The 26,298-nt window shown below is 46.6% G+C and overlaps 1 protein-coding gene and 1 long non-coding RNA gene across 8 annotated transcripts in view; both read right to left on the reverse strand.

The window, feature by feature from the left end:
• The window catches only part of LOC310831843, an 81,435-nt gene that overhangs the window by 30,773 nt on the left and 24,364 nt on the right, over window positions 1–26,298 (reverse strand). The gene's annotated exons all lie outside the window — the stretch shown is intronic.
• The window catches only part of GRAMD2A (GRAM domain containing 2A), a gene marked incomplete at its 3' end in the record, with an annotated part of 65,940 nt that overhangs the window by 25,837 nt on the left and 13,805 nt on the right, over window positions 1–26,298 (reverse strand). For 6 of the 7 annotated variants that reach the window (XM_083712815.1, XM_083712813.1, XM_083712817.1 and 3 more), the window contains one exon: window positions 4–99. In XM_083712815.1, coding sequence (XP_083568941.1) covers window positions 4–89 — 86 coding nt within the window. In that variant the 5' untranslated portion in view covers window positions 90–99. Of the gene's footprint in view, window positions 1–3; window positions 100–21,910; window positions 21,970–26,298 lie in introns of those variants that run through there. The other variant, XM_083712818.1, reaches the window with a different exon arrangement.

Here is a 26,298-nt window from a genome sequence, read left to right on the forward strand (position 1 = left end):
CACCTGCCATTTGGAGAATCCAAGCTCTTTTCCTTGTGTAATGCCTCCAGTTTGTCCAGGCTGTGCATGAGCCCTGCTTTCTCATGCATTGGTTTCGTGCTGCAGAAAAAGAAGGGGAGGGAGACACAGAATAATACAGGTTGTATCCCAAGCGAAAAAGCAGCCATTAGGTGGTGATCGTAGCACATAACACAGGACACAGCCAAGCCACTATCCCGTCCAGCTCATAAGAGTCTAGGCAGACGGATGGCAGCTGTCCAGTTTCAGGCGGGGGTCTTCCCCAGACCCACCTGGGAACAGAGGCCTGGGACACATTCTGCGTGCCAAGCAGATGCACGACCACTAGGGCCTAGATCCCTAGATCTTGACAGAAAGCAAGGTTACAAAATGCTCCGGCTGGAAGCCCATGTTATGTTCAGCGACACAAAACCTGCCAAGAGTTACTAAGTGTGCAGTGTACACACACGCCTGCAATTCTCACATGCAATCCAGACACTCAGTTCTAGGGATCGTTTGATGTTGGGACCTGGAGGTACCCCAAGAGTTAACACAGACAAAAGAGATAAATCAGAAGGGAAATCTATTCTATCCAAGGTGAATCCACTTGCTGTTTCAAAGGGGAATTGGCATATCTAACAAAAAACAAAACCTAAACAAAATCAATAAATAGCACACTAATACTAGGCTGAGTTTAAGTCATTACAAGTGTTGTTCTTGAAGCGTACCTGGGAGATTAAGATGTGGTCAGGGAAGCAGGGGGAGAGAAGTTGGCTGAATGAGGTGAAGGAATATAGGAATAGGGGAAGCTGCCTTATACAGTGGTACCTCTGGATGCGAACGGGATCACTTCCGGAGCCCCATTCGCATCCTGAAGTGAACGTAAGACGCAACTGCGCGACCATGTGTTCGTGGGTCACGTTTCGCCGCTTTCGCACATGCGCATGACGTCATTTTAAGCATCTGCGCCTGCGTGAGCGGCGAAACCCGGAAGTAACGCTCTCCGTTACTTCCGGGTCCCTGCGGAGCGCAACCCGAAAATATTTAAGCTGAAGCGTAATCATCCCGAGGTATGACTGTACCAAGTCAGACCATTGCTCCATCTAGTTCAGTATTGTATACACAGACTGGCAGCATCTCTCCAGGGTTTCAGGAAGGAGTCTCTTCCAGCCCTACCTGGAGATTGTCGGGGATTGGACCTGGGACCTTCTGCATGCAAAGCAGATGGTCTGCCCCTCAGCTACAGGGAATAAGGGTCTTCCTGTTGCCTATGAAAGAAAGCTACTTGTCTGGGGAGAGGGAATCTCCCTCACCTCACCTCTTCTCCCCCCCCCCCCAGCCACACACACATGCCACCTGTAGACACACCTCACCTTACACAAGCAAAATGGGAGTTGGATCATGTACCTAAAAATGTACCAGCCACTAAGGCAAAGACTTGTTTGGAAAGAGTGCAAAACCCTACAGGCACACTGAGAGTCAGGTGTCAGCTGCAAAAAGCTGCGTTAACTACAACCCCGCCTGATATCCAATATTCCCTCAATAACTATTCCAAGGATTTGTGCAACTTGAGATTTGTGGCACAAAACTTTGGCATAGGTATGGGAATGTGATTGTGGCTAACGGTTCTGGATGCAGCCCCTGGCGGGCCACACGGTAATACCACTTCAAAAGTCATGGCTTTCCCCCAAAGAATCCTGGGCAGTGTAGTTAAAGATGCTGAGAGTTATTAGGAGACCCCTATCCACCCGCCTGCAACAGAACTACAATTCCCAGGCTGAGAATCCCTCTTCCCAGGGCACTCTGGGAAATGTAGCTCTGTGAGGGGAATAGGGGGTCGCCTAACAACTTTCAGCAAACCACGGTTCCCAGGATTCATTGAGGGACGTCATGACTGCCCAAGTGGAATAGTATCATTTTGTAATGTTTGGTGTCAATGTGGTCACGCCACGCTTCGTTGCAAACCAGGGCTGGCAGCTCAAAAAGGCCCTAAGATCTTGAAACAAGAAGAAATTCCGACGAAAGAAGAATGGCAGACGAAATTAATGGACTATGCAGAATTGGACAAAATGACAGGAAGGATTCGAAACCTGCGGGACCAGAGATTTACAGAAGATTGGAAGTAGTATATGAATTATTTGAAGAGCAACTGTAATCAACAAATTACGCTAGTAGGACTACAATATGTTTTGTAAGGAGAAATATAGGAAGTGTTACAAAGTAGAAAAACAGAGATATTGGTTATGAGTTTGAAATGTAATAGGGAAGATAAGAAATGCATACTGAGAGATTTGATTGGAAAATTTTCAGACAGGATTGATGGAAGTCAAAAATTTGAATAAGATGTAAAAGTACGGTATGTTTAATTACTGCTGAAAATGATATGTTAAAAAAAACTAATAAAAATTATATATATAAAAAAAAGAAAGAAAAGGCCCTAAGATCTTGAAACCACACCACACTGATCAGGTACAGAGAGAGGCAAGAGAGCCAATGGGCTTTGGCGATTTATCCTGTTACACAGCTGCTTAAGTCCTGGAGTAACAGTGCTGCTGCTGCCTGCATCTCTTTATCTCTCTCGCAATAGCCTGGATTATCAGTTAACCAGGTCAGCAAGAGGCTTTTGGAAAACCCAAAGCAAACAGCAGTTGGGCCAAAAGGTTATCCCACTGGAGAGACTAGCAAAGCTGCCTTGAAAGAGCTGCAACTCACGCTCTGCAAGAGGGGAAGGAATCGCCCAAAATAGACAAACCATTCGAGATAAGAGAGGCTAAACGGTGAAGAGGGCCCCAGAAAACCAAACAGCCTGCAGTAGGAGCCAGGCAGGGTGCCAGGGAGAGCTGTCAAAGAGCTTTTGTCTTGTGTTTGAGACCCAGGAAAAACTTCCAAGGAGCAAAACGGGGAGATAGGAAGGTGGGTGGTCCATGGTCCATGATGAGCAGTCAGATAGGCAATCCTGAAGGTGGTTCCCACTTCCTTATCTGCCCCCAACTCAGCTTTGTTCCAAAAATCAGAAAACTTTAAAAATATGTATATGGGGAAGCTTTTTCAGTTCAGGGGCCACATTCCATCTAGGCAATGGATAGGCAAACTAAGGACCGGGGGCCGGATCCGGCCCAATCGCCTTCTAAATCCGGCCCGCAGATGGTCTGGGAATCAGCGTGTTTTTACATGAGTAGAATGTGTGCTTTTATTTAAAATGCATCTCTGGGTTATTTGTGGGGCATAGGAATTCGTTCATTCCCACCATCACCACCCAAATATAGTCCGGCCCCCCACAAGGTCTGAGGGACAGTGGACCGGCCCCCTGCTGAAAACGTTTGCTGGCCCCTGGTCTAGGCTCTCTGTTGGCCCCTATCGGCATTCCTGCTGCACATTCTGTGCCAAATGAAGTTTCTGAACCGTCTTCAGAAAAGCACAAGTCTGAGCAGGTTTTTCATTTGCCTCACCATTTCCCCCAAGAAAATCTGCTCTTTGTTGCTGATTCACAGCAAACGTCAATCCATAAAAACCTGATTCAGAGGTAAAATCAGGTTTCCCTGGGGGAACGTGGCAGGACAAGAAGAATGGATGAGGCCTTCCTCAAGAGAGGGCTGTAGCTGGTAAGCCAGCAAAGCTGGTAAAAAGTCTTCCTGGACACTCCATCCAACTGCCTCTCCAACAAGAGCAGCGAATCCGGCACTTTTGTTTTTGCTATTTATTTTGCCTTTTTGTTTTTGAGGCTTTTTCGGTTGATTTGTTTTTGTGACTGTGTGGAACCCAGCTCAGCTACTGATTGATTGATTGATTGATTGATTGATTGATTGAGTGACTGCGGAAATGGATAAAGGCCCACCCCCCACCCATCCAAACAATGACTATCATCAGTGCAGGTAATAATTTTTTTAAAAAAATATATAATTGTGACAATAGACTGGTCTGCCTCCTTTCTTTTAGCAAATGTTTTGTGCCACTGGGGAAGTGGTAATTCTGTATTGATTTGTTTTGGATGTTTGTATGTGATGCCAATAAAAGGTTTGATGAGATGAGAAAAAATTAATTTTATTTTTTATCATCTGCAATACTGCCTTATTTATTTTATCGTACAGTACAGTGATTATTGCTTTCATTTTATGGATCAATGGTCTTGTTAAATAGTAAAATCCATGTTAAGTTGCTGTTTTAGCGGTTGTTTTTAAAAGTCTGGAACGGGTTAATCCGTTTTGCATTACAGTGGTGCCTCGCAAGACGAAATTAATTCGTTCCGCAAGTCTTTTCGTCTTGCGAGTTTTTTGTCTTGCGAAGCACGGTTTCCCATAGGAATGCATTAAAAATCAATTAATGCGTTCCTATGGAAACCGCCTTCAGACCAGGTCCGGGGACAGTCTGTCCCCCCGACCTCTTCTGAAGGCCGGTGGGGGGCGAAAGTCTTTGCTCCCCCCCCCCCCGCCTGCCTTCCCGGGACAGCGGAGACTTCTCCGCTGTCCCGGGGCGGTCTTAAAATGCTGGCGGGCGGCAGCGAATCCTTCGCTGCCGTCCCCCAGCATTTTAAAAGCCCCTGGGACAGCGGAGACTTCCCGGGGCGATTTTAAAATGCTGGCGGGCAGCAGCGCTGCCGCCCGCCAGCATTTTAAGATCACCCCAGACAGCGGAGAAGTCCTCCAGGACCTCTTCTGAAGGCCGGTGGGGGGCGAAAGTCTTTGCTCCCCCCCCCCCCCCGCCGCCTGCCTTCAAAAGCCATCCGGGATAGCGGGAAGCGCTTCCCTATCCCGGACTGCTTTTAAAATGCTGGCGGTGGGGAGCAAAGCCTTTCGCCCCCGCCGGCCTTCCTGGACCTCTTCTGAAGGCCGGAGGGGGGGGAAGGCTTTGCTCCCCACTGCTAGCATTTAAAAGAGGTCCCCGGAGATTTCCCTATGGGCTTTCTTCTTGAGAAGCAAGCCCATAGGGAAATTCGTTTTGCGAAGCGCCTCCAAAACGGAAAAACCCTTTCGTCTAGCGGGTTTTTCGTCTTGCGAGGCCTTCGTCTTGCGGGGCACCACTGTACTTTCTATGGGAAAGCACGTCTTGGTTTTGGAACGCTTTGGTTTTGGAACGGCCTTCCAGAACAGATTAAGCTTGAGAATCAAGGTACCACTGTACTTGGATTGTTAAACTCTTACACACTAAACAGGTTTTCATCAAGGGAAGTGGAGGACCTATTTCTTTCCCCCAAGTCTACCTTTTATCTGCAACCATTGTGGCAGTGCAAATACAAGTGTTAGGTTATAAACAGATTTAAGATAAGAGATAAAGGTTTTAAAAGGTGCAAACTTCTGTCCTTGCTTCCGCTTTTTCCAAACTGGAGACTGCTTCCTGGGTAATCAGCACTCCATCACCTTGCAACATTTGGAAATCAAATTCTGGATCTCCCAAGGTTTTAGTTTTTTCATCCCCCCCCCCCCCCACTGCCTATCCAATTTTGGAATGAAAAATCACATGGCTAACCCAGCACGATACAAAGATGGCCATAAAGGAGTCAAACAAAACGAAGGAGCAGGTATAAACTAGAACAAGGTTATAAACTAGAACAAAGGAGAGTCAGGTAAAGTTAACGGAGCTCAGAATAAAAGCCTGCTGGAAAAGAAAACTCTTTTCACTTGGCAGTAGGAGAAGATCAGAGAAGGAGACACACAGGTGTCCTGTGGCAGGGGGTTCCAAAGGCCAGGAACCACACAAACTCACACACACTCATTGTAGCTGGTGGCAGAACCCACAGGAAGGTTTTCACAGATGACATCACTGACAAGGTAGGATTATAAAGGCATTTAGGGGATAGAAGTTTTTAACGTTTGATGTTATATTATGTTTTTGTGTGTGTTGGAAGCTGTCCAGAGTGGCTGGGGCAACCAAATGGGTGGGGTATAAATACTACTACTACTACTACTACTATTATTATTATTATTATTATTATTATTATTATTATTATTTGGCATGCCCAACAAGAAGTGCCCTACCCAACCCCGTCAAAAGCTTAGCTGCTGCTTTTTGTTCTGGCAAGCTTTAAAACTTGTTTATTTTAAAGAAAGAGTATGGATTTTACACACATGCACACCCCAGCATGCCAGAGCATATCAGAGGTCTGAGGGATTTTCCACTGACGCAAATAGGATATCGTTTCACAGAAGCAGGGAACTGATTTCTGTGTTAACACAGAAAAGATTATGTAGGCCCTGGTCCCAAAACAGCGCTTTTTGTTTCTTTTTCATTCATATCGAGCCATCAGTGTGCATGGCACTGTAAATCCCCAGGTCCATTTTCTCTCCTCTCCTCTTGTGATTTCCCTTGCGTTGAATTTCAGACTATAAGCACCTAGAAAGCCACAGACATATGTTCTTACAATCCCCAAAGTGCAAAAGGACAAACTTCTACCTCAAGAGTTTACAATCTGGGGCAGAGTGCTCCAACATGAAGGGCCACATGCGGCCCCTCAGGGCCTTTTCTGGCAGCTCTAATCAACTTTTGATCCCCCCCCCCCAAAAAAAAACCTGGGCTGGGTTTGGCAAGCAGGACTGAGGGCTCTGACAGGGTCCTAGAGTCCTCCTGTCTCCTTCTCAAAGCCTCCTTCGTACTTTCTCAATTTTTGGAAGGAGGTGGGACAGCTCTAGGACCCTGTCAGAGCCTTGTGAAGGCAGAAGGAGGGCTGGGGTGGGGGCTTCAATTTTTTGTCTCCCCCCCCATGCATAAGGCAGTGTGCGGCCCACGGGTTCCATGCCAAAGTACAGTGGTACCTCTGGTTAAGAACTCAATTCGTTCCGGAGGTCTGTTCTTAACCTGAAACTGTTCTTAACCTGAGGTACCACTTTAGCTAATGGGGACTCCTGCTGCCACCGCGCGATTTCTGTCCTCATCCTGAAGCAAAGTTCTTAACCTGAGGTACCGTATTTTTCTCTCTGTAAGACACACTTTTCCCCTCCTGAAAAGTAAGGGGAAATGTGTGTGTGTCTTATGGAGCGAATGCAAGCTGCGAGGCTATCCCAGAAGCCAGAACAGCGAGAGGGAGCGCTGCGCAGTGTTCCCTCTCGCTGTTCTAGCCTCTGCCTTGGTGGCGCGAAGCCTCCGCTGGGCAGCAGGGAGCCTTCATCCCGCTGCCCTGGGGAGCCTTTGCACGGCTATCCCTGGCTTTTGTGGGAGGTGGGGAAAGGGAGAGAGTGCATGGCTTTGTCCCTTCCCCCACCTAAGCCCCCAAGAGCCGCGCTCCCTTTAAAGAGCACACAGCTCTTGCGGGAGGTGGGGGGAAAGCCAGGAAAGCTTGCTTTTGCTGAAGCCAGGAGGGCAAGAGGCATCAGTGCGCACCAATCCTGCTTGCTGTCCTGGCTTCAGGGATAGCCCCGCAAAGCCTCCTGAGCGAAGATGGAGAAGCGCTCCCTCTTCGCTCAGGAGGCTTTGCATTGTTTTCTTATTTCTTGTTTTCCTCCCCTAAAAACTAGATGCGTCTTATGGTCCGGTGCGTCTAATGGAGCGAAAAATACAGTACTATTTCTGGGTTAGTGGAGTCTGTAACCTGAAGCGTCTGTAACCCAAGGTACCACTGTACTCTTATGGCCCACTTGAGATGAAAATTTGGACCACCCTGATTAGGGGAACTAAAGCACATGCAGGGGTCAAGCAAGGAAGCGGTGTGCTGTGGTTTCAGTTGCACATGCTTAAGATTGGGAAGGGCCATGTAGCTCAATGGCAGAGTACTTGCTGCACATGCAGACGATCCTGGGTTCCACTCCCAGCATCTGCATGCCAGGCTAGGAGCATTCCCCGTTTCACTCCTGGGGAGCCACTGCCAGTCAGTGGAAACCTGAATTGCCAACCCAGTGCCTGCAGGTGCCAAATTGGTGGTTGTCATACTTTGGGGGAAATGACAAACCTAGACAGCATCTTAAAAAGCAGAGACATCACCTTGCCAACAAAGGTCCGTATAGTTAAAGCTTTTGTTTTCCCAGTAGTGATGCATGGAAGTGAGAGCTGGACCATAAAGAAGGCTGATCGCCGAAGAATTGATGCTTTTGAATTCTGGTGCTGGAGGAGACTCTTGAGAGTCCCATGGACTGCAAGAAGATCAAACCTATCCATTCTGAAGGAAATCAGTACTGAGTGCTCACTGGAAGGACAGATCCTGAAGCTGAGGCTCCAATACTTTGGCCACCTCATGAAAAGAGAAGACTCCCTGGGAAAGACCCTGATGTTGGGAAAGATGGAGGGCACAAGGAGAAGGGGACGGTAGAGGATGAGATGGTTGGATAGTGTTTGACCAAACTGCAAAAGGCAGCATGAGTTTGACCAAACTGCAGAAGGCAGTGGAAGACAGGAGTGCCTGGCGTGCTCTGGTCCATGGGGTCACGCAGAGTTGGACATGACTAAACAACTAAACAACAACAATACTTTGGAGGGGTTTCAGGGGGGGATTTGTGGGGAGGGGTTGAAATAGCAGGCCCTCATCTGTGGAGAGTCTTTTCGCTCGGCAGTCACCTTGTGTTATTCCACACCCGCTCACGGCTGCCATGTTGTGATTAATATCCGCAGCACTTCCTCAAAATTCGAAGTGTACCTGCTGGTCCAAAAAGGCTGGCGACTCCCCCCGGTGCAGACCAACAGTCTGAATAAAGCAAGCTTAGTCACAAGCATAATTTACAGTGTAGATCAGGCATAGGCAAACTCGGCCCGCCAGATGTTTTGGGACTACAACTCCCATCATCCGTAGCTAACAGTCCAGTGGTCAGGGATAATGGGAGTTGTAGTCCCAAAACATCTGGAGGGCTGAGTTTGCCTATGCCTGGTGTAGTTGCTTAGGAGAAGCTTGGAAGAAGTATGCCATCACACAAGCAATCCCAAGTACCTGGGGTATATAGCATCAAACTGCTGGATTTCAACCCGTCCTGCAGCTCACAAGGCAGAAGAAGAGCCTTTCTCCCTTTCAAAAAACAAAGAAAGAGGGCTGACTAATATGATCCCCATAGCGTGGGAGCTGCTTCCAGTTGGTTCCCACGCAATGCTTCAGGGTAGGAAGATGCTGCATGGGTCAAACTGTTGGACCCTAGATAATTACTGCCCCTATTTTGCTTCCGAGGGGGAGAGTTTAAGGGGCGCCTTCTTTAACATCTCTAGAAGCTAAGAGACCTGAACGGCTGCATGTTCACCTTTAGCGCATGCATGCACATGAACTGCAAGTCACTGTCCCTGCCATTCCAAGCTGCTCTGGGTGTTAACAATTCATAGGGGCAATTGTGGTATATTCTAGTATATCTTTAACCCAAGAAATACACACACCTTTATTTATTCCTTTTATTTTATAGGAAAATTATGGTTTGCTAATACATCTTTAACCCAACCAATAGACACACCTTTCTTTTGTCCTTGATCAGAACTGGGTTGCAAGCCTCTTCCTACAGATACTCAGCAAGTCCCATTCAGTTCAATGGCGTTTGCTCCTAGCTATGTAGATATAGCTAAGTTGATCCTTTTTATGGGTAAAGTTTTATTTATTTATTTTAAAATGTACTCAGGTGAGTGTAAATGAAAAGTGGTTGATGGTAATTTTGAGCAGAAGAGGCGGGAGGGGAGTGGTGGGTTGCGGAGCAGCATAGCTGTCAACGTTTCCCTTTTTTTAAAGGAAATTCCCTTATTCCAAATAGGATTCCTTGCAAGAAAAGGGAAAAGTTGACAGCTATGCGGAGCAGGGGAGGTGTCAGCCTTTGCCTTGCTGACTGTTTCTGTGTTCAAAAACTCCCTCCACCCACCAACCCCTGAAGCTCCAGAATCACATTTACAACTATAAATACATATATTTGCATTTTGAATTGAGTAAGAACTAGTGAGGAAATACTTCCACTTCCACTTTATTCAACAAAGCTAAAATTCACTCTCATTACTCTGCCAACTTTGCTCTATGGCCCCACGCGCCACTGGCTTGCGGCCCTCAGAAAGTTGCCCAGGAAGGAATGCAGTCAGTGTGCTGGCAGTGTGTCCCACTGCCGTTATGCACAACTGTGAGCAACTTCTCGCTGGTCCTTGGGCTGTCTAGGTTCAAAATTATTCTCTTTCGTGTCTGCACTCATGCAAACATGCATGCACACACAGATAGGCAGAACGGTGATCACAGAGCAAGGTTTTGGGGGGCAGAAATCTACCGCACCCACCCCAACTCAGGAGAATGAGCAGCGAGGCTCTAAATGCAGCAGCAGCAGGACTGACCATTCTGAAGCAAGTGAAGAAATAAACTTTGCCATCTAACAGGGCGGTCCCCAAAATTACAATTACCACAGAGCCTAGGACTTGCCGATCAGAAGGTCGGTGGTTCGAATCCCCGCAATGGGGTGAGCTCCTGTTGCTCAGTCCCTGCTCCTGCCAACCTAGCAGTTTGAAAGCACGTCAAAGTACAAGTAGATAAATAGGTACCACTCTGGCAGGAAGGTAAATGGCGTTTCCGTGTGCTGTTCTGGTTCGCCAGCTCCCTCGGCCAATAAAGCGAGATGAGCGCCGCAACCCCAGAGTCGTCCACAACTGGACCTAATGGTCAGGGGTCCCTTTACCTTACCTACACACACCCCAGTTAGTAGATGGAGATAGTAAATGTTGCTGAATATGCATGATCAGATGCATCGTGAACTAAATTAATTCTATTAAATATTTATTTTTAAAGCGAGAAACCTGCTATGGCCAATTTACTAATACACAGTGCTTCAAAGGAAACCAGCTCAGTTTAAATCACTTTTACAGCTACATCACACCAGTATGCAAATTATTGGGGTTCAAGCAGTTCCATTCTCAATCCCCAGATATCAAATGAATGAGATAGGAACTGCTAGAAAGGGGAAGAAGCTTGCAGTGCAGTCGTACACAGGTCTACTCTGAAGGACACCTTGCTGAGTTCAATGGAATCTACTCCCTAGTAAGTAGGTTGGGGACTGCAGCCTTATCCCATGGAATAAAGGTCAGGATTAGGAGCATTGGAAACAAGACATAAGATATCACAAAGTCAGTGCCCTTATTAGGTGCTTTGACTATTTTTAATTTTTAATTTAATTTATATTTTGTTTGTTTTCATTTGAAACTCTTATTTTTTAAAAAAAAATCTAAATGAAGTTTCAAAGTGCAATAAAATAAAACTATTCCCAGTTGTGGAACAAACATTACCAGTGCAAATTTTGCTGGTTGAAGCCATCATGTAGGAACATATGGGGCAAGGCAATCCTTTAAGTAAACTTAAAGGGTTTTATTTACCAATAATAAAACTTTTATAGTCCAATACCCGTCCTGGTAACAAAAAGGCAGCCACCGCAGATGTTTGAGCAGAGGTGCAATACACCGACAGGACCTCACTCTAGTCAGCAACCGTGCTGCAGAATTCTGTATTAACTAACATTTCCACAGAATCCACAGAAGTGCATTTCAGTAAGCCAGTCTTGAAGTTCCCAACATCTGCACTGCTGTGGCCAAAATCTCCCAGGTGGCCTGACTAGCCAAAGCTGGCAAAAGAAAAGAAGGCAGGGAACGGGAAGGGGCAGAGGCCGGCAAAGCTATTTTAAGTATTTTCAGGTACAAAGCATGTGAGCGGACTGACGCAACCGCAGATCCTTAGGTGCTATCTAAGCAATAATAAAAATAGATTAAAAACCTCTAGGGACTGCGGCCAACTCTTCTATTGATTTACTTCCAGCCGCTGCTGAAAACCATGGCTCCTATTGTCGAGGGGGGAGTGAGCAACAATACACAGGAGCAGTACTGTTCTCTGAACGTGGCACATGGGGGCACTTAAGGGGTGCCCACAATTGATCTCAGGGTTTGCGACAGGGCATAGTGGAGGAGGCAGCCCTTAAGGGGGAAAGGAGACGCAGCATGGCATTGAAGCTAAAGGTTAGTTTTGCACAAACTTATAACAGATCTCTTAGCCTAACCTACTTTGCAGGGTTGTGGTGAGGCTAGAACAGCGTTCTCTGTACACCTTGGATGAGATGCAGGAAATAAATAAGGCATGCTGATAACACGAAGGTTGCAGGTTTGATCCCCCTAAGGCACAGCTGCATATTCCTGCCTTGCAGGGGTTGGACTAGATCCGGGGTCAGCAAACTTTTTCAGCAGGGGGCCAGTACACTGTGCCTCAGACCTTGTAGGGGGCCGGGCTATATTTTTTTGGGGGGAATGAACAAATTCCTATGCCCCACAAATAACGCAGAGATGCATTTTAAATAAAAGGACACATTTTACTCATGTAAAAACACGCTGATTCCCAAACTGTCTGTGGGCCAGATTTAAAAGGTGATTGGGCCAGATCCGGCCCCCAGGCCTTAGTTTGCCTAACCATGGACTATGATCCACAGGGTCCCTTTCAACTCTATGATTTTATGAGATATATTGGGCTTAGGCTGTATATATCCACCTTGCTATTGGGATAGGGTTGTAGCTCAGCAGCAGAGGGCCTGGTTTGCATGCAGAATGACCCAGCTTCAGTCCCTGGCAGCTGCCCGTCAGTGTAGACAATACTCAGAGAGATGGAGCCATGGTCTACCTCAGTACAAGACAGCTCTCCCACATTCCTATGATGCTGAGACATTGGAAGCTGCTTAATAGCAGGTTAGACGATGTGCCCACCTAGCCCAGTGTTGTCTGCTCTGGCTGGCAGCCGCTCTCCAAGTTCCTGGGCACAGAACGGTCCTTCCCATCACCTGCTCCCTGGTTATCTTAACTGGAGATACCTGGGATTAAAACTGGGGGCTCCTCCAGGCAGAGCACGTACTCTGCCACTAAGCTGAAAGAAAGATAAAATCTTGCAAGGCAGCAGCAAAAAGCCATAATGAAGTTTGTAGCTGCTGAAAAGCTTGCCCTGTATAACCTCCTTGAATTGTCCTCATATGATACATTCTTCCCAATACTTCTTTTCTTATCACCTTCTCTTTCTTTCTCTCTCCCACTTTCTCTTTTTGTCAAACTTCAAACTAGGTCAAGTACATAGAAGGGAGTGAGGGAATGTTTCAGCCAAGATTACTATATATTCTTCCAGCAGGTTAATACTGAACCAGAGATTCCATTCCGGAGGAGAAATGATGGACCGTACACACACACACACACACACACACACACACACACACACACACACACACACACATCTAGACTAAATCACAGATTGACTTTCATCCTGTGAATTTAATTAACCAGTAAGTTATGAATTAGCACTTTGTCTAATAAATAAAGGAAGACAATGAAAGGTGGCATAGAGGTGAGGTAGAGAGACTGATTTAGGTATCTTGCTTTAAAAATAAAAACCATCTAGCAAACTCATTCTCCAAGATTTCATCCTTCAAAAGCAAGATGGCATCATTCATATCTAAGGGATCTGTATCGGCAGGTTTGAAGAAACCCAAACGTTTTCAGAAGTACACAAATAAAATACCTGGTGGCACAATAAATGGGGACACTAAAACAGTCCAGTTAAGGCATGAGAAGGCGGATTCTGGGTGGAATCGGGAACAGGAGTTCTCCATGCTACAACATTTTGTCGCAGCTACCATTATTTTCTTTTGGTCAGGCATAACCCACAGTAAAAGGCCAGAGCTGCAATGTCCAACAAGGTAGGAAGGTGGCGCCGTCGAGCACACAAAACAGAGCGCTTGAGTGGGGACATTCTGAAGAACCCAACCTGCTGTACTTATTGGCATGAGAATCAAGCACAGCCAAGCAACATTTTTAAAGTGAAGCTTTAGCACATCCTTGATGATAAGTGTGGCTCAGCGGAGCAGGTTTCCTACAGGTCCTCCTCCTTGTCCTTCACTGCTTCATCTATCATCATTACTTCCCACCTCCCCCCACAACTCACAACATCCATGTTTAGGCAATCAAATCTTGGCTCTGATGAACTGAAATGTGCCTGAGCTTCAGGCACCTGCACACAGGCACTTTGCACAACTGAGCAAAACAAGCAAGATCGTTGCTGTTAACCGTACCTTCCCATTCCAACCAAATTGTGACACTGTGGTTGAAAGTTGGCTTCTGCATCCTGGCTTGCTTGGAAGCCGTTAACTTTGGTTCCTTAGTTTGGACACAATGGGGAAGCGATGGCTAACTGTGACTTCCTGGCTTGTTCGCTTGTGCGGAAGGAGAACAAAACAGCCCCACGCAGGCAAATATGGGGAGCCTAGGAAGCTGTCTTCTACAGAGTCAGAACCAATGGTCCATCTCGGTTAAGTCTTGCCTAGATGGACGGGAAGCAGCTCTCTAGGATTTCAGACAGGGCTTTCTCCCAGCCCTACCTGGAGATGGATGAAGATGGAACCTGGGTCTTTCTACATGCAAAGAAGATGCTCTACCCCTGAGTCAAATTACTTCCTCCAAAAGGCCTGAAGCTCAAGCCCAGAGACTGTCTCGCCAGAGTGGTGCATGCTCTAGTTATCTCCTCTTGGACTACTGCAATGCGCTCTACGTGGGGCTACCTTTGAAGGTGACTCGGAAACTACAACTAATCCAGAATGCGGCAGCTAGACTGGTTACTGGGAGTGGCCGCTGGGACCATATAACACCAGTCCTGAAAGACCTACATTGGCTCCCAGTATGTTTCCGAGCACAATTCAAAGTCTTGGTGTTGACCTTTAAAGCCCTCAACGACCTCAGCCCAGTAGACCTGAAGGAGCGTCTCTGTCCCCATCACTGAAGTCCAGCTCTGAGGGCCTTCTGGTGGTTCCCTCACTGCGAGAAGCCAAGTTACAGGGAACCAGGAAGAGGACCTCGGTAGTGGTCCTTGCGCTGTGGAACGCCCTCCCATCAGATGTCAAAGAAATAAACAACTATCTGACTTTTAGAAGACATCTGAAGGCAGCCCTGTTTAGGGAAGTTTTTAATGTTTGATCACATTATTATTATTATTATTATTATTATTCTGTTGGGAGCCACCCAGGGTGGCTGGGGAAACCCAGCCAGATGGGCGGGGTATAAATAATAAATTATTATTATTATTATTGTTAAGCATCACTCAGCCTCCTTCTCAGCCAGTGCACATTGTAATGGCCACGACTGCTTCCATCCCAGGCACGTGGCACCCAGGACCAAGACACCAGTGTGCAATGCACCACGAGCAGCAGATGCAATAACCAGGTTTGGAGACTTGGACCAGCAAATCATGGTTTAACTCAGCAACATGCCGCCTTCCTTGCTCCAAACCCCCAAGTTGATTGTTTTCCAGAAACTGCACTGTTTCAAAGCCAGGGCAATGAAATACAAGATACTTCTCTATCAAGAACAATCTGAAGAGAGGTTTGTAAAGGGTGGGGGGAGAGAAAAATAGAGTGTGAGAGAGAGAGAAATCTTTTGATCTCAAGCATGCCGCTGTTTTCTTGGAAATCTTGGAGCTATTTCTGGGTCAGCTTTGTTGCTACTTTTAGCCATTCCCAGGGCCAAGGCAACAAGAGGAGTTCAGCTCGTCCTGGAGATGTTGAGACTGGGAAAGGAATGCACCAACTGGACTCGCTTCATCCACCCTGCCAGTATATGGTCCCGGGGATCAAAAGGACAGCACTTCAGAGACTTTGGGTAGAAGTAGGCATGAACAGTACAAATCCCCAAGTGGCTATGAAGCTAGGTGTGGTAGTTCTTTGAACTCAAGATGCTGCTGAACCATCATTCCTGGTCATTGACCATGTTTGCTAGAGCTGATGGGAGCTGTCTAGTTCAGCCACACTGGGAGGGTCAAAGGTTCACCATACCTGTCCTAGGCAAACATCCGAGCAAGGCGTTTTAGCAACTGGGGAAGGAGGCAGTCTCTCCAGAAGGTCCAGAGACATGCTGCCCTTCTCTCATTCATGTAAGCATGAAATCACGGCTTCCAGGCCATGGTGTTGAGATGGGACTTGTGCTACAAACAAGGGCAGGCTTTCCGCATCTCACTATAGTAGGGTGAACCATTCATACATTACGCAAGAAGTACTAACAAGAAGATATGTGAAATGCCTAGTTTCCTCCCCATTACCACCATCCAAACGTTTCCTCCATGAAGCCTCTCCCCCCAATGGCACAGATGTTTGCATAGCTTATCAGAGAACACCTGAGTTACTGCTGTTTACAAGGCCTGGGTGGTGGGAAAGCAGGTGATGGGAAGTTCACTCTATTAGGCATTGGTGGCTCCACCTAGAAGCTAGCTGGGGCACATCAGATCCAAGCCTACAGAATTGCAGAGTTGGAAGGGACCACGAAGGTCATCCAGGCCAACCCTCTGCGATGCATGGGGCTCAAAGCCACGACCCAACATGGGGCTCAAACCCACGACCGTGAGATTAAGCGTTTCATGCTCTACTGACTGAGCTAACATGTTCCAACACCTTAAGTAGAAAGCAAAAGGAAGAGATAGCAAGTATGGGTGCTGAGGCCCATGGATGAAGTGCGCCAATACCAGACTGAGGTTGAAAGTCAGAGAGGAACATAGAAAGCTGCCTTATGCTGAGTCAGGCCACTGGTCCATCTAGCTCAGCCTTTCTCAACCTGTGGGTCCCCAGATGTTGTTGAAGTACAACTCCCAACACCCCTAGCTAGCAAGGCCAGAGCTCAGGGATGATGGGAGTTGTAGTCCAATCACATCTGGAGACCCACAGGTTGAGAACCACTGATCTAGCTCATTATTGTCTTCAACAGGGGTCGGCAACCTAATGCCCATGGGCCACAAGCTGCCCACGGGGGTCGTTTAACTGGCCCACAAGCTGCCCCCAAACCGAGCCGCCTGCTCAGCTAGTCCCCATGTCCTGCGCTAAACCGGCGTGGAGCGGCATGGGGACTCGCTTCTGCGGTGCTGGAAATCGCATCTGCACATGCGCAGGTGCCAAAAATCGTGTCTGCATGGACGCAGATGCCGAAAATCACGTCTGCGCAGATGTGGGAAATCGCGGGCGGGCGGGCGATCCAGCCCACAGAAGGATCTTCGCTGGAGTGAACCGGCCCAGGCGAGGTAAACCTTGCCAACCTGGTCTACACTAGTTTCAGGAAGGAGACACCTGGTGATGTTATGTGTCGAAGCTGGGGCCTTCTGCATGCAGAGCAGGTGCTATGGACCTCTGTGCCTGAGATCCTAAGGCACAGATGAGCTGCCTGTGGTCCACATAGGCCTCCAGTGCATGCCACTATGGGTGCCCAAGCTGTCTCCACACACACTCTGGTTGCATTTTGTTGCCTGGTGCTGTGGCTGTTCCCTTGCAGTTGAAAAGGTAGAGGCAGCCCTGCCGGTCAGAGCAGGCAAGCCTGGACAAATGGCAGCTTAACTATGGACAAAACGGATAGAATTCTGTGGATAAATAGCAGCTGGCTATGGTCTTTCTTGAGCCACAAAGCTGTTGGGCAACTCACCTTGACCTTCACCTAACCAGCCTTACAGGGTCATTGCGAGGACAGAATTGAAGAAAGATAGGAGTCCTTAGGAACTGTGTGTGTGTGTGTGTGTGTGTGTGTGTGTGTACACAGACACACACACATTAAAGAACAACACATGACCTTGTGAGGTAGGAAGGAAAGACGGAATTGGCTTCAGAGGGGGAAAGTCAACCTCTTGTGTAGCCTGACTGTTGCATTTATTTTTGGATGTTATGTTTGGCACTCCAGCGTTGGCACAGGAATGCGTTTCCAGGGGACGGACATTGTTGAGAGCGAAAGCACCACGCAACAGGGCCACTCCACCCCTTGGGTTATAATCCAGTTAAGTGCAGCCACTTCCTGGTGCTTTGTTTTTTTAAAAAAAGAACAAAAGCATTCAACTTCACTGATTAAGCAATGGCCCAGACCATCTAACGGTCATTTTACTTTCTGTTTTCTCTTCTCTGCACTTGGGAGAGCATTGCAAAATTTCAACCGTTTCCTTTAGGCACTCTGAACGTGGGACTGGTGCAATAATACACTTCCTTTTGGCGTGTGCTTCTCATTCTTTGGAACTTGACACACCTACTTACCTTTTCTCCAAACTTTCCAGGCATTTTCTAAGCTTTAAAGCTATTTGTCCAACATTATGTTTGCTGACTGGGAACAGTTATGGACCACCGGCTTGAAATTTACGGCATGTAATGCCTTGAGAGAGAATATTATGAAAATGATTTACAGGTGGTACATGACCCTAGTCAAGCTTGCAAAAATTTATCATTTGCCTGATAACAAATGTTGGGAATGTAAAGAGACTGAAGGTACATTCTTTCACCTTTGGTGGACGTGCCCAAGGATCAAGGCTTTCTGGGAAATGATCTATAATGAAATGAAAAAGGTATTTAAATATACCTTCCCTAAGAAACCAGAGGCCTTTCTTCTGGGCATGGTCGGCCAATTGGTGTCAAAGAAGGATAGAACTTTCTTTATGAATGCGACAACGGCAGCAAGAATACTCATCGCAAAATACTGGAAGACGCAAGATCTACCCACCCTGGAAGAATGGCAGATGAAGATGATCGATTATATGGGACTGGCAGAAATGACCGGCAGAATCCGAGACCAGGAAAAAGAGGCGGCGGAAGAAGATTGGAAGAAGTTTAAAGACTATTTGCAGAAATATTGTAAAATTAAGGAATGTTAGAATGATATTGGATAGAAATTAAGCGGTTTTCAGCTGTAATGTATAAAAGAGATGGAAAATAAGGTTTTGAAATAATTAAAAGAATCAGTGGTGAGGATTTGCTAAACAAACAAATTGAATTAGAATATAAGAAAGGGAGGTAAGGGGAGGTCTGGAAAATAAGTTAAATGAAAATAAGTAAATGGAAACTTTATGTGTTTTTAAATTCCTTTTATTTTTCGTATTTTTGTATTTTTGCTTTTCTTTTCTTTTTGTTTTACAATGTATTATCTTTGAAAATCTTAATAAATATCTTATAAAAAAAATAAAAATAAAGCTCTTTGTCCAAGCACTCCTCCTCCTCCTCCTCCTCCTCCTCTTCTTCTTGCTATTTGTTGTGCTTCAGCTTTAAAGAGCAGATTTTTGCAGGGGGGGGGGCGCGGAGCGCTTGGACACAGAGCTTTAAATTGAGGACCTCTGCCTGAAAAGTGTGGAACAAAAGGTAAGGGCGTATTATCCTAAGGGTCTGTCAGGGTGTAAATACTCCATGAACCAGTCTTCTCCTTGTATCGCTCTATGAAGCACAGGCACATCACTGGTGCTATATAAACAAGAAATACTATTAAGAACGGCCTTTATTTTTTGCACACTGTGCCAGTAACTCCTAGCTTGGGAGTGTAGTCAGATGAAAGTGAAGGAAGGCGAACAGGCTGAAGTTGAACCCAGACAAGACGGGGGAGATGCTGGGAATGGGAGCAGCTTTAGACATCACTGGTTGCCAGCTTGTTTCTGGCTCCAATTCAATTCGCGTTAGTGTTTAAAGCCCCAGATTTCCAAAAGTCTGCTTTCTTCCCTAAATAGCCTCTGGAGTTGAGGTCAGAGACAGGCCCTCTTAGTAAACCCACCACCCTCAGAAGTTATGGGTGGTGATGGTTCAGGAGAGGGTTTTCTCTGTGGCAGCCCCTAAGCTAAAAATTCCTTCAAAACAAAGGTGTATATAGCACCATTATTATTTAGCTTTTGCCGCATATACATACAGTGGTACCTCGAGTTACATACGCTTCAGGTTACAGACTCCGCTAACCCAGAAATAGTACCTCGGGTTAAGAACTTTGCTTCAGGATGAGAACAGAAATTGTGCTCTGGCGGCACGGCAGCAGCAGGAGGCCCCATTAGCTAAAGTGGTGCTTCAGGTTAAGAACAGTTTCAGGTTAAGAATGGACTTCCAGAACGAATTAAGTACTTAACCCGAGGTACCACTGTGTGTGTGTGTATACACACACACACACACACACACACACATATATACACACAATCTAGGACCCAGGTGGCACCTTAAACCTGGGTTATGGTCATCACAATGGAATGTCTAGGTGCCTTTTTCCAATGAAGATGATGATGATTTCATTTCTATACCACTTTATGTTATTTATATTTTAAATAACAAATCTCAACGCAGTTTACAACATGTTAAAACATCAAGCAAAACAATCTAGAATAAAACAAATTCAAGCTTCACGGAAAATATTTCAGGTCCTTCTCTGACATTTTGCTTTCCCCAGTCCCCTGCCTGGAATCTAGAGATCTCCACTTGTTTACAATTGGACCCACCCCAGTTGCAAAATGTGCCTGGCTATTTTCTATCTCTGCCTCCACTAATACTTTGACATGCAGTGGCATAGCGTGGGTTGCCAGTGCCTGGGACCATGTGGAGGGGAGGGAGGAAAAGGATGGAGTACACATGTGCATTCAACTGCCTAATGGCATCCATAACAACCAGGAGATCGCAGCCGTGGCAATAAGAAAATAAGAGCTGTTCCATTGTCTGGAGAGGTCACTTCTTGGTTTGCACGTAGAAGCCGTTTTCAATGGAGCCCAGGGCCGGAAGTGCGCAGCTGTATTGAGGCAGCACCAGGTGTTGAAATTTTGCATCCCCTAACAATTTTGCATCTGGGGCAACCACCCCTGTACCCCCACCACCATGCTATGCCACTGCTGATATGGTTGCAGGTCCTTCTTAGGCCAATCGTGCGACACATCTGCTCAACAGCTCACCCCAACTCCACAAATCTTACAGACTAACATCACAGAAATAAAGACAAGATTTGGAGTTGTGAACCTCGCAGTTCCTCTGCTTTCAAAGTGCCAAGTTGACCCTCTAAGCCATCCTGAAGCCCCAACCCACAAAGCAGCAACTGCCCAGGTCTGCTTAGACAAAGACACACACACACACATCCCTTAAGTGGATTTTCTGCCTCAAACAGACAAGGCAGAGATTTGCTCAGGCATACTTTAAGCTAGGATTTCTCAAGAGCGGATAAAGAGAAGGATTTGCCTGTCTGGGCAAAGGCTGGATTCCACAGCTATAAAGCAGGGAAGGGAAGAGGCAGTGTACTGAGGAGGGTTCAGGATCCATCCTTCACCTTACATACTCCCATCCAGAACAGAGGCCCATTGAGCAACCCCAAGGCAAAACGAAGGCTCAACATCCACACACACAAAGAGAGAAGCACACACATGAGCTGGCTAGCCTGGCAGCATCTCCCCAAGGGCCAATACACAAATTATGCACAAAACCGCAAGAGGCAGATATACAAGAGTCAATCTGAGTTGCGTACACACTTTATGGCACATTTGAGGCGTGCGCGCGCGCACACACACACAGACACACACACACACACACAATGCTAGGCACTGTTGATTGCTAAGGTTGGCCAGAAGTGATAAACTACAGCTCTTTGAAGGAAAGAATGTGCTTCAAAGGTACATCATGTATGCAGCCTAAAATTAGCTTTCATTGTGGCTAAATGTCTAATATGCTTCAATACTGGAAGGAGAAGTCCATTCCTCCCACCCCACCATCACACAATGGACAGATGACATGACTTAATGGGCAGCTCATGAGAAGGTGATCTTCCATAAGCACAAGGAGGATGTGGATCTCTCTGCTGCATGAACTCCATGTACTGATTTACTTGCTTGTATGTCTGAGCACTGGGTGGGTCTGGGACCACCAGCTCTTCTGCCACCCAATCCCCCTTAAATGTACTTATAGAATGTATTGTTTTGATTTATTGTGGTTTGTTTTGTATTTGACTGTTCTTGGATTTGCATCTTTTTGGAAAAATCAATTTTAAAAAACTATTTTTTAAAAAAACTAAGTTTTGGACACACAATCCTGCATGCAAATAATAATAATAATAATACTAACATTATGTGCATGAGTATTATTTTCCTTAGAAGCTGCCAACATGCCCATCTTCAGCTGTGGACTGCTCTTGTCCATTCAGTTCTCCCTCCAGCACCTTCTGAAATCCAAATCCCTCCTTCTCTCCAGCTAACTCCCCTTCTACCTACTACAGACGTTTTCTTTAGTGGCGCTTTCCAAGCAGTTTGCCTTACCTGCCCAGAGAAGAGACATTCTCCATGGCGCCTCCTTGCTTGCCGGACTCAGCTGCTGAAGGCTGCCGTTGTGTCGGCAAGCAACGGCAAGTATACAAGCTCTGAATCAGGAAGCTGGCAACTTTTAAAAAGGAGCATTCCTGGCAGGTCAACCTCAAGACCCACAGCCTTTGGGTGATCTCCTTAAGCTGCTCACCGGCAGACAGAAGAATGCCCTCTCCAACATGTGCAAGGCAGGGCACTGACAGCAGGGTGCCAAGAGCTCAGGAACACGAAGCACCTGCTGGTCTGTAGGTATCAAGAGCCAGGGGAGAAAAGGGTGCCCTCCATATGTTTTGAGATCCAATACCCATCTTCATGGGACACGGGTGGCGCTGTGGTCTAAACCACTGAGCCTAGGGCTTGCTGATCAGGAGGTCAGCAGTTCGAATCCCCACGACGGGGTGAGCTCCTGTTGTTCAGTCCCTGCTCCTGCCCACCTAGCAGTTCAAAAGCACGTCAAAGTGCAAGTAGATAAATAGGTACCGCTCTGGCAGGAAGGTGAACGGCGTTTCCGTGCGCTGCTCTGGTTCGCCAGAGGCGGCTTAGTCATGCTGGCCACATGACCTAGAAGATATCTGCGGACAAATGTTGTAAAGCGAGATCAGCGCCGCAACCCCAGAGTCGGTCACGACTGGACCTAACTGTCAGGGGTACCTTTACCTTTACCCATCTTCACAGACCATTAAAAGCCCTAAACAGCTTGTATACTTGAAGGAGCATCTCCAACCCCAGCATTCAGCGCAGACACTGAGGTCCAGCTCCAAGGGTCTTCTGGCAGTTCCCTCATTGCAAGAAGCGAAACTGCAGGAAGCCAGGCAGATGGCCTTCTTGGCAGTGGCACCTGCCCCGTGGAACGCCCTCCCAGCAGATGTCAAAGAGTTAAACAACTATATAACTTTTCATAGACATCTGAAGACAGTTCTGTATAGCGAAGTTTTTTAATGTTTGATATTTTGGGCAGCTTCCAACACATATAAAATTTCAAAATGTAAATAAAATCATTTATAAATTTTAAAAATACAATAGAAATTTTAAAATAGAAAATAAAACCAGCTATCTTGAAACACTTATACTTACTAAAATCATGTGTTAAAATTGCATGTCGGGATAGACTTGCTGGAAGAAAAAGGGTTTTAGCAGGCACTGAAAACAATTCAGTGAAGGCGATTGCCTAATATAAATGGGCAGGGAGTTCCATAGTGTAGGTGGTTGCACACTAAAGATTTACTTCTTGCAAGCGTGAGATGAACATTAGGCGGCACCTATGAAAGTGGCAGTGAGACAGATCCCACGCTTGTTCCAAAGCGCTGATCATCCTGCCAGCCAAGAACCTCCTGAGAAAGTTGCTTCCAAAGCCCTGCACATCTAACACGTGTCAATCTGAGCACAGTGTGCTGTAAAGAGGTGTACGCGTCTGGCTATATAGGGCAAATATCAAGTATAACTTCTATTAGGCTTAGATCCAGATGGCTGCCAACAATCCGCCACCTTGGCACGCTAGAGAGAAAAGCAAAGAGCCTTAATCTGATCACCAGGCAATCTGATTAAGGCAGTGGGCAGAGATGGAGAGACACGCCTTGTTCCTGTACCAATATGACAATTTGATATGTACATCTGAACAAAGAATCCATTGAGATCTCCCTGGTGGAAAAGGTTAGCATGGAAAATGAATCGTAAGAGTAAAAGCACACATTGCCTTTATGCCGCATTTTCCATGACAGCTCAAACGGCCTCATGTCCAGTTTCTCAGGAATCCATTAACAACAGCCTACAAAGGCAGTCCAGCATCGTTATCCTCATTTTACAGAGCAGGGCTTGAGAACGTGACAATGGTGACTTGCCTAGGACTACCTAGTGAAGGAGCTGTGAACCTGCAGCCTTCCAAATTGCTGAACCAATTGTGGTGGTATTGGAATGCGTAGACTGCAACAGCCAGAAAGGTTGGGTTGCTAGAGGTAACCAGGCTGATGGGAGTTGTAGTCCACAAGATCAGAGAATACCATGTTGACTACCCTGGGCTAGAAAACCAAACTAGGACTAGGGAGACTTGGGTTCAAATCCCTGATCAGCTGGCAGTGGGGAGAATATCATCATTTCTCTATCCAACGTATGCCATAAAGATAAAAAAGAGGGAGAACCACAACCTGAGTTCCTCAAAGGAAGGCTGGAGGTAGAGCAACAATACACCAACAACAAAAAGTGCCCCCATGCTAGCTAGTCAGACCACCAGTCACTGCCCAATAGCAGCCCTCCCTAGCCCCCCCTCCATGGCCTCGGCCCAGTATAGAAGAAGAAGGAGGAGGAGGAGGAGGAGGAGGAGTAGTTTAGATTTGATATCCTGCTTTATCACTACCCGAAGGAGTCTCAAAGCGGCTAACATTCTCCTTTCCCTTCCTCCCCCACAACAAACACTCTGTGAGGTGAGTGGGGCTGAGAGACTTCAGAGAAGTGTGACTGGCCCAAGGTCACCCAGCAGCTGCATGTGGAGGAGCGGGGAAGCGAACCCGGTTCACCAGATTACGAGTCTACCGCTCTTAACCACTACACCACAATGGGTCCGAAGGAGTGTTTCCACCCCAATCGTTCAGCCTGGACTCTGAGGTCCAGCTCTGAGGGCCTTCTGGCAGTTCCCTCACTGCGAGAATCCAAGTTACAGGGAACCAGGCAGAGGGCCTTCTCGGTAGTGGCGCCCGCCCTGTGGAATGCCCCCCATCAAATGTCAAAGAAATGAACAACTATCCGACTATCTGACTTTTAGAAGACATCTGAAGGCAGCCCTGTTTAGGGAAGTTTTTAATGTCTGATGTTTTATTGTATTTTTAATATTTTGTTGGAAGCCGCCCAGAGTGGCAGGGGAGACCCAGTCAGATGGGCAGGGTATAAATAAATTATTATTATTATTATTATTATTATTATTATTATTATTATTATTATTCCAAACCTGCAAGAATTCAAACAATCCTTGAAAGTGCCATACCATTGGCCGCCACACCACAAGTCATATTCTACAACAGTTCTTCAAAGGGCCAGCCCTACCATTAAACAAAGTGACAATAGATGATGCGCGTTGGGGAAAAGTGATTAGGAGCTGGATAATACATCTGTGGGCCAATGGCGGATTGCCATGCGCCCTCTATCTACCAGGGGTCAGCAAATTTTTTCAACAGGGGGCCGGTCCACTGTCCCTCAGGCCTTGTGGGGGGCCAGACTATATTTTGAAAAAATAATAATGAACGAATTCCTATGCCCCACAAATAACCCAGAGATGCATTTTAAATAAAAGCACCCATTCTACTCATGTAAAAACACGCTGATTCCCGGACTGTCCACGGGCCGGACTGAGAAGCCGATTGGGCCGGATCCGGCCCCCGGGCCTTAGTTTGCCTACCCATGATCTAAGCCAGCCAGTTGCTGTCACATATGGCAAAGGATGCCATTCCATCCCCAGCACTGAAGGAAGATGCTTTGCTTTCTTCTCCTTAAAATCTAGAGCCTATTCATTGCACTGAACGTTTTCCTGGCTCCTTATATTTTTAGAAACGGTTAAACAAGAACAAGACTCCATTCACTTTGGATGGTCCTGAGGTAAGTCCACAGGACACAGAAGATTCATTTCTCCCTTCCCAGGCAGGAAGCCAGTGAAGAGGGAGGGAGTCAATGCTGGATCTCTAGCCAAGTAAAATCAGCACACAGATTGCCTGGGTTTGGGGCGGTATCCTCATCCAGCAGCTCCCACTGAATCTCTTTTGGGTACTTCCATTTAGCCAAAATTAGCCAAGGAATAGCCCAACCCAAGGCCACATTTTAAAATTTTAAAAACCCCAGCAACAAGAGCACAAAACCTTACGCATTCAAAAACAACAACACGAAGCAGAGAGAGCCTTGACCTTTTGCTATTCCTCACCACAAGCCCATGCTGGCTGGGGCTGATGAAATCCAGCAACATATGGAGGGCCAAAAGCCACCCAATTCTATCCTAAAAGCTACTTTAAGGCTGCCTCATTCTGAGCTATCTGAATACTTACACAAACAAGTTTTTAATGTGGCCTTGGATGCACAGGAAACCACTTTTTGATCAAACTGCAAATCCATCTGCCCGCTTTTGCCCTCATTTCAAATCCCAAGCGCTTTTCTAAAAGCACTTATTTGTATTACTTTTTTTAATTGTACAAGCTGTAATCAACAACAGTGTGTGTGTGTGTGTGTGTGTGTGTGTGTGTAGGGATGGAGTACAGCACAGACTTGCCCTTTAGTACCTTTTCAATGTGACACTTTTCCACAGTCCATTACCTTTTGCAGCAAAACTCGATTCTCTATGCTGGCAACCCTTCGCTTTATTCTTCCAG

This window comes from Podarcis gaigeae, assembly GCF_964106915.1.
Source record: "Podarcis gaigeae genome assembly, chromosome: 14".
Lineage (NCBI taxonomy): Eukaryota > Metazoa > Chordata > Lepidosauria > Squamata > Lacertidae > Podarcis > Podarcis gaigeae.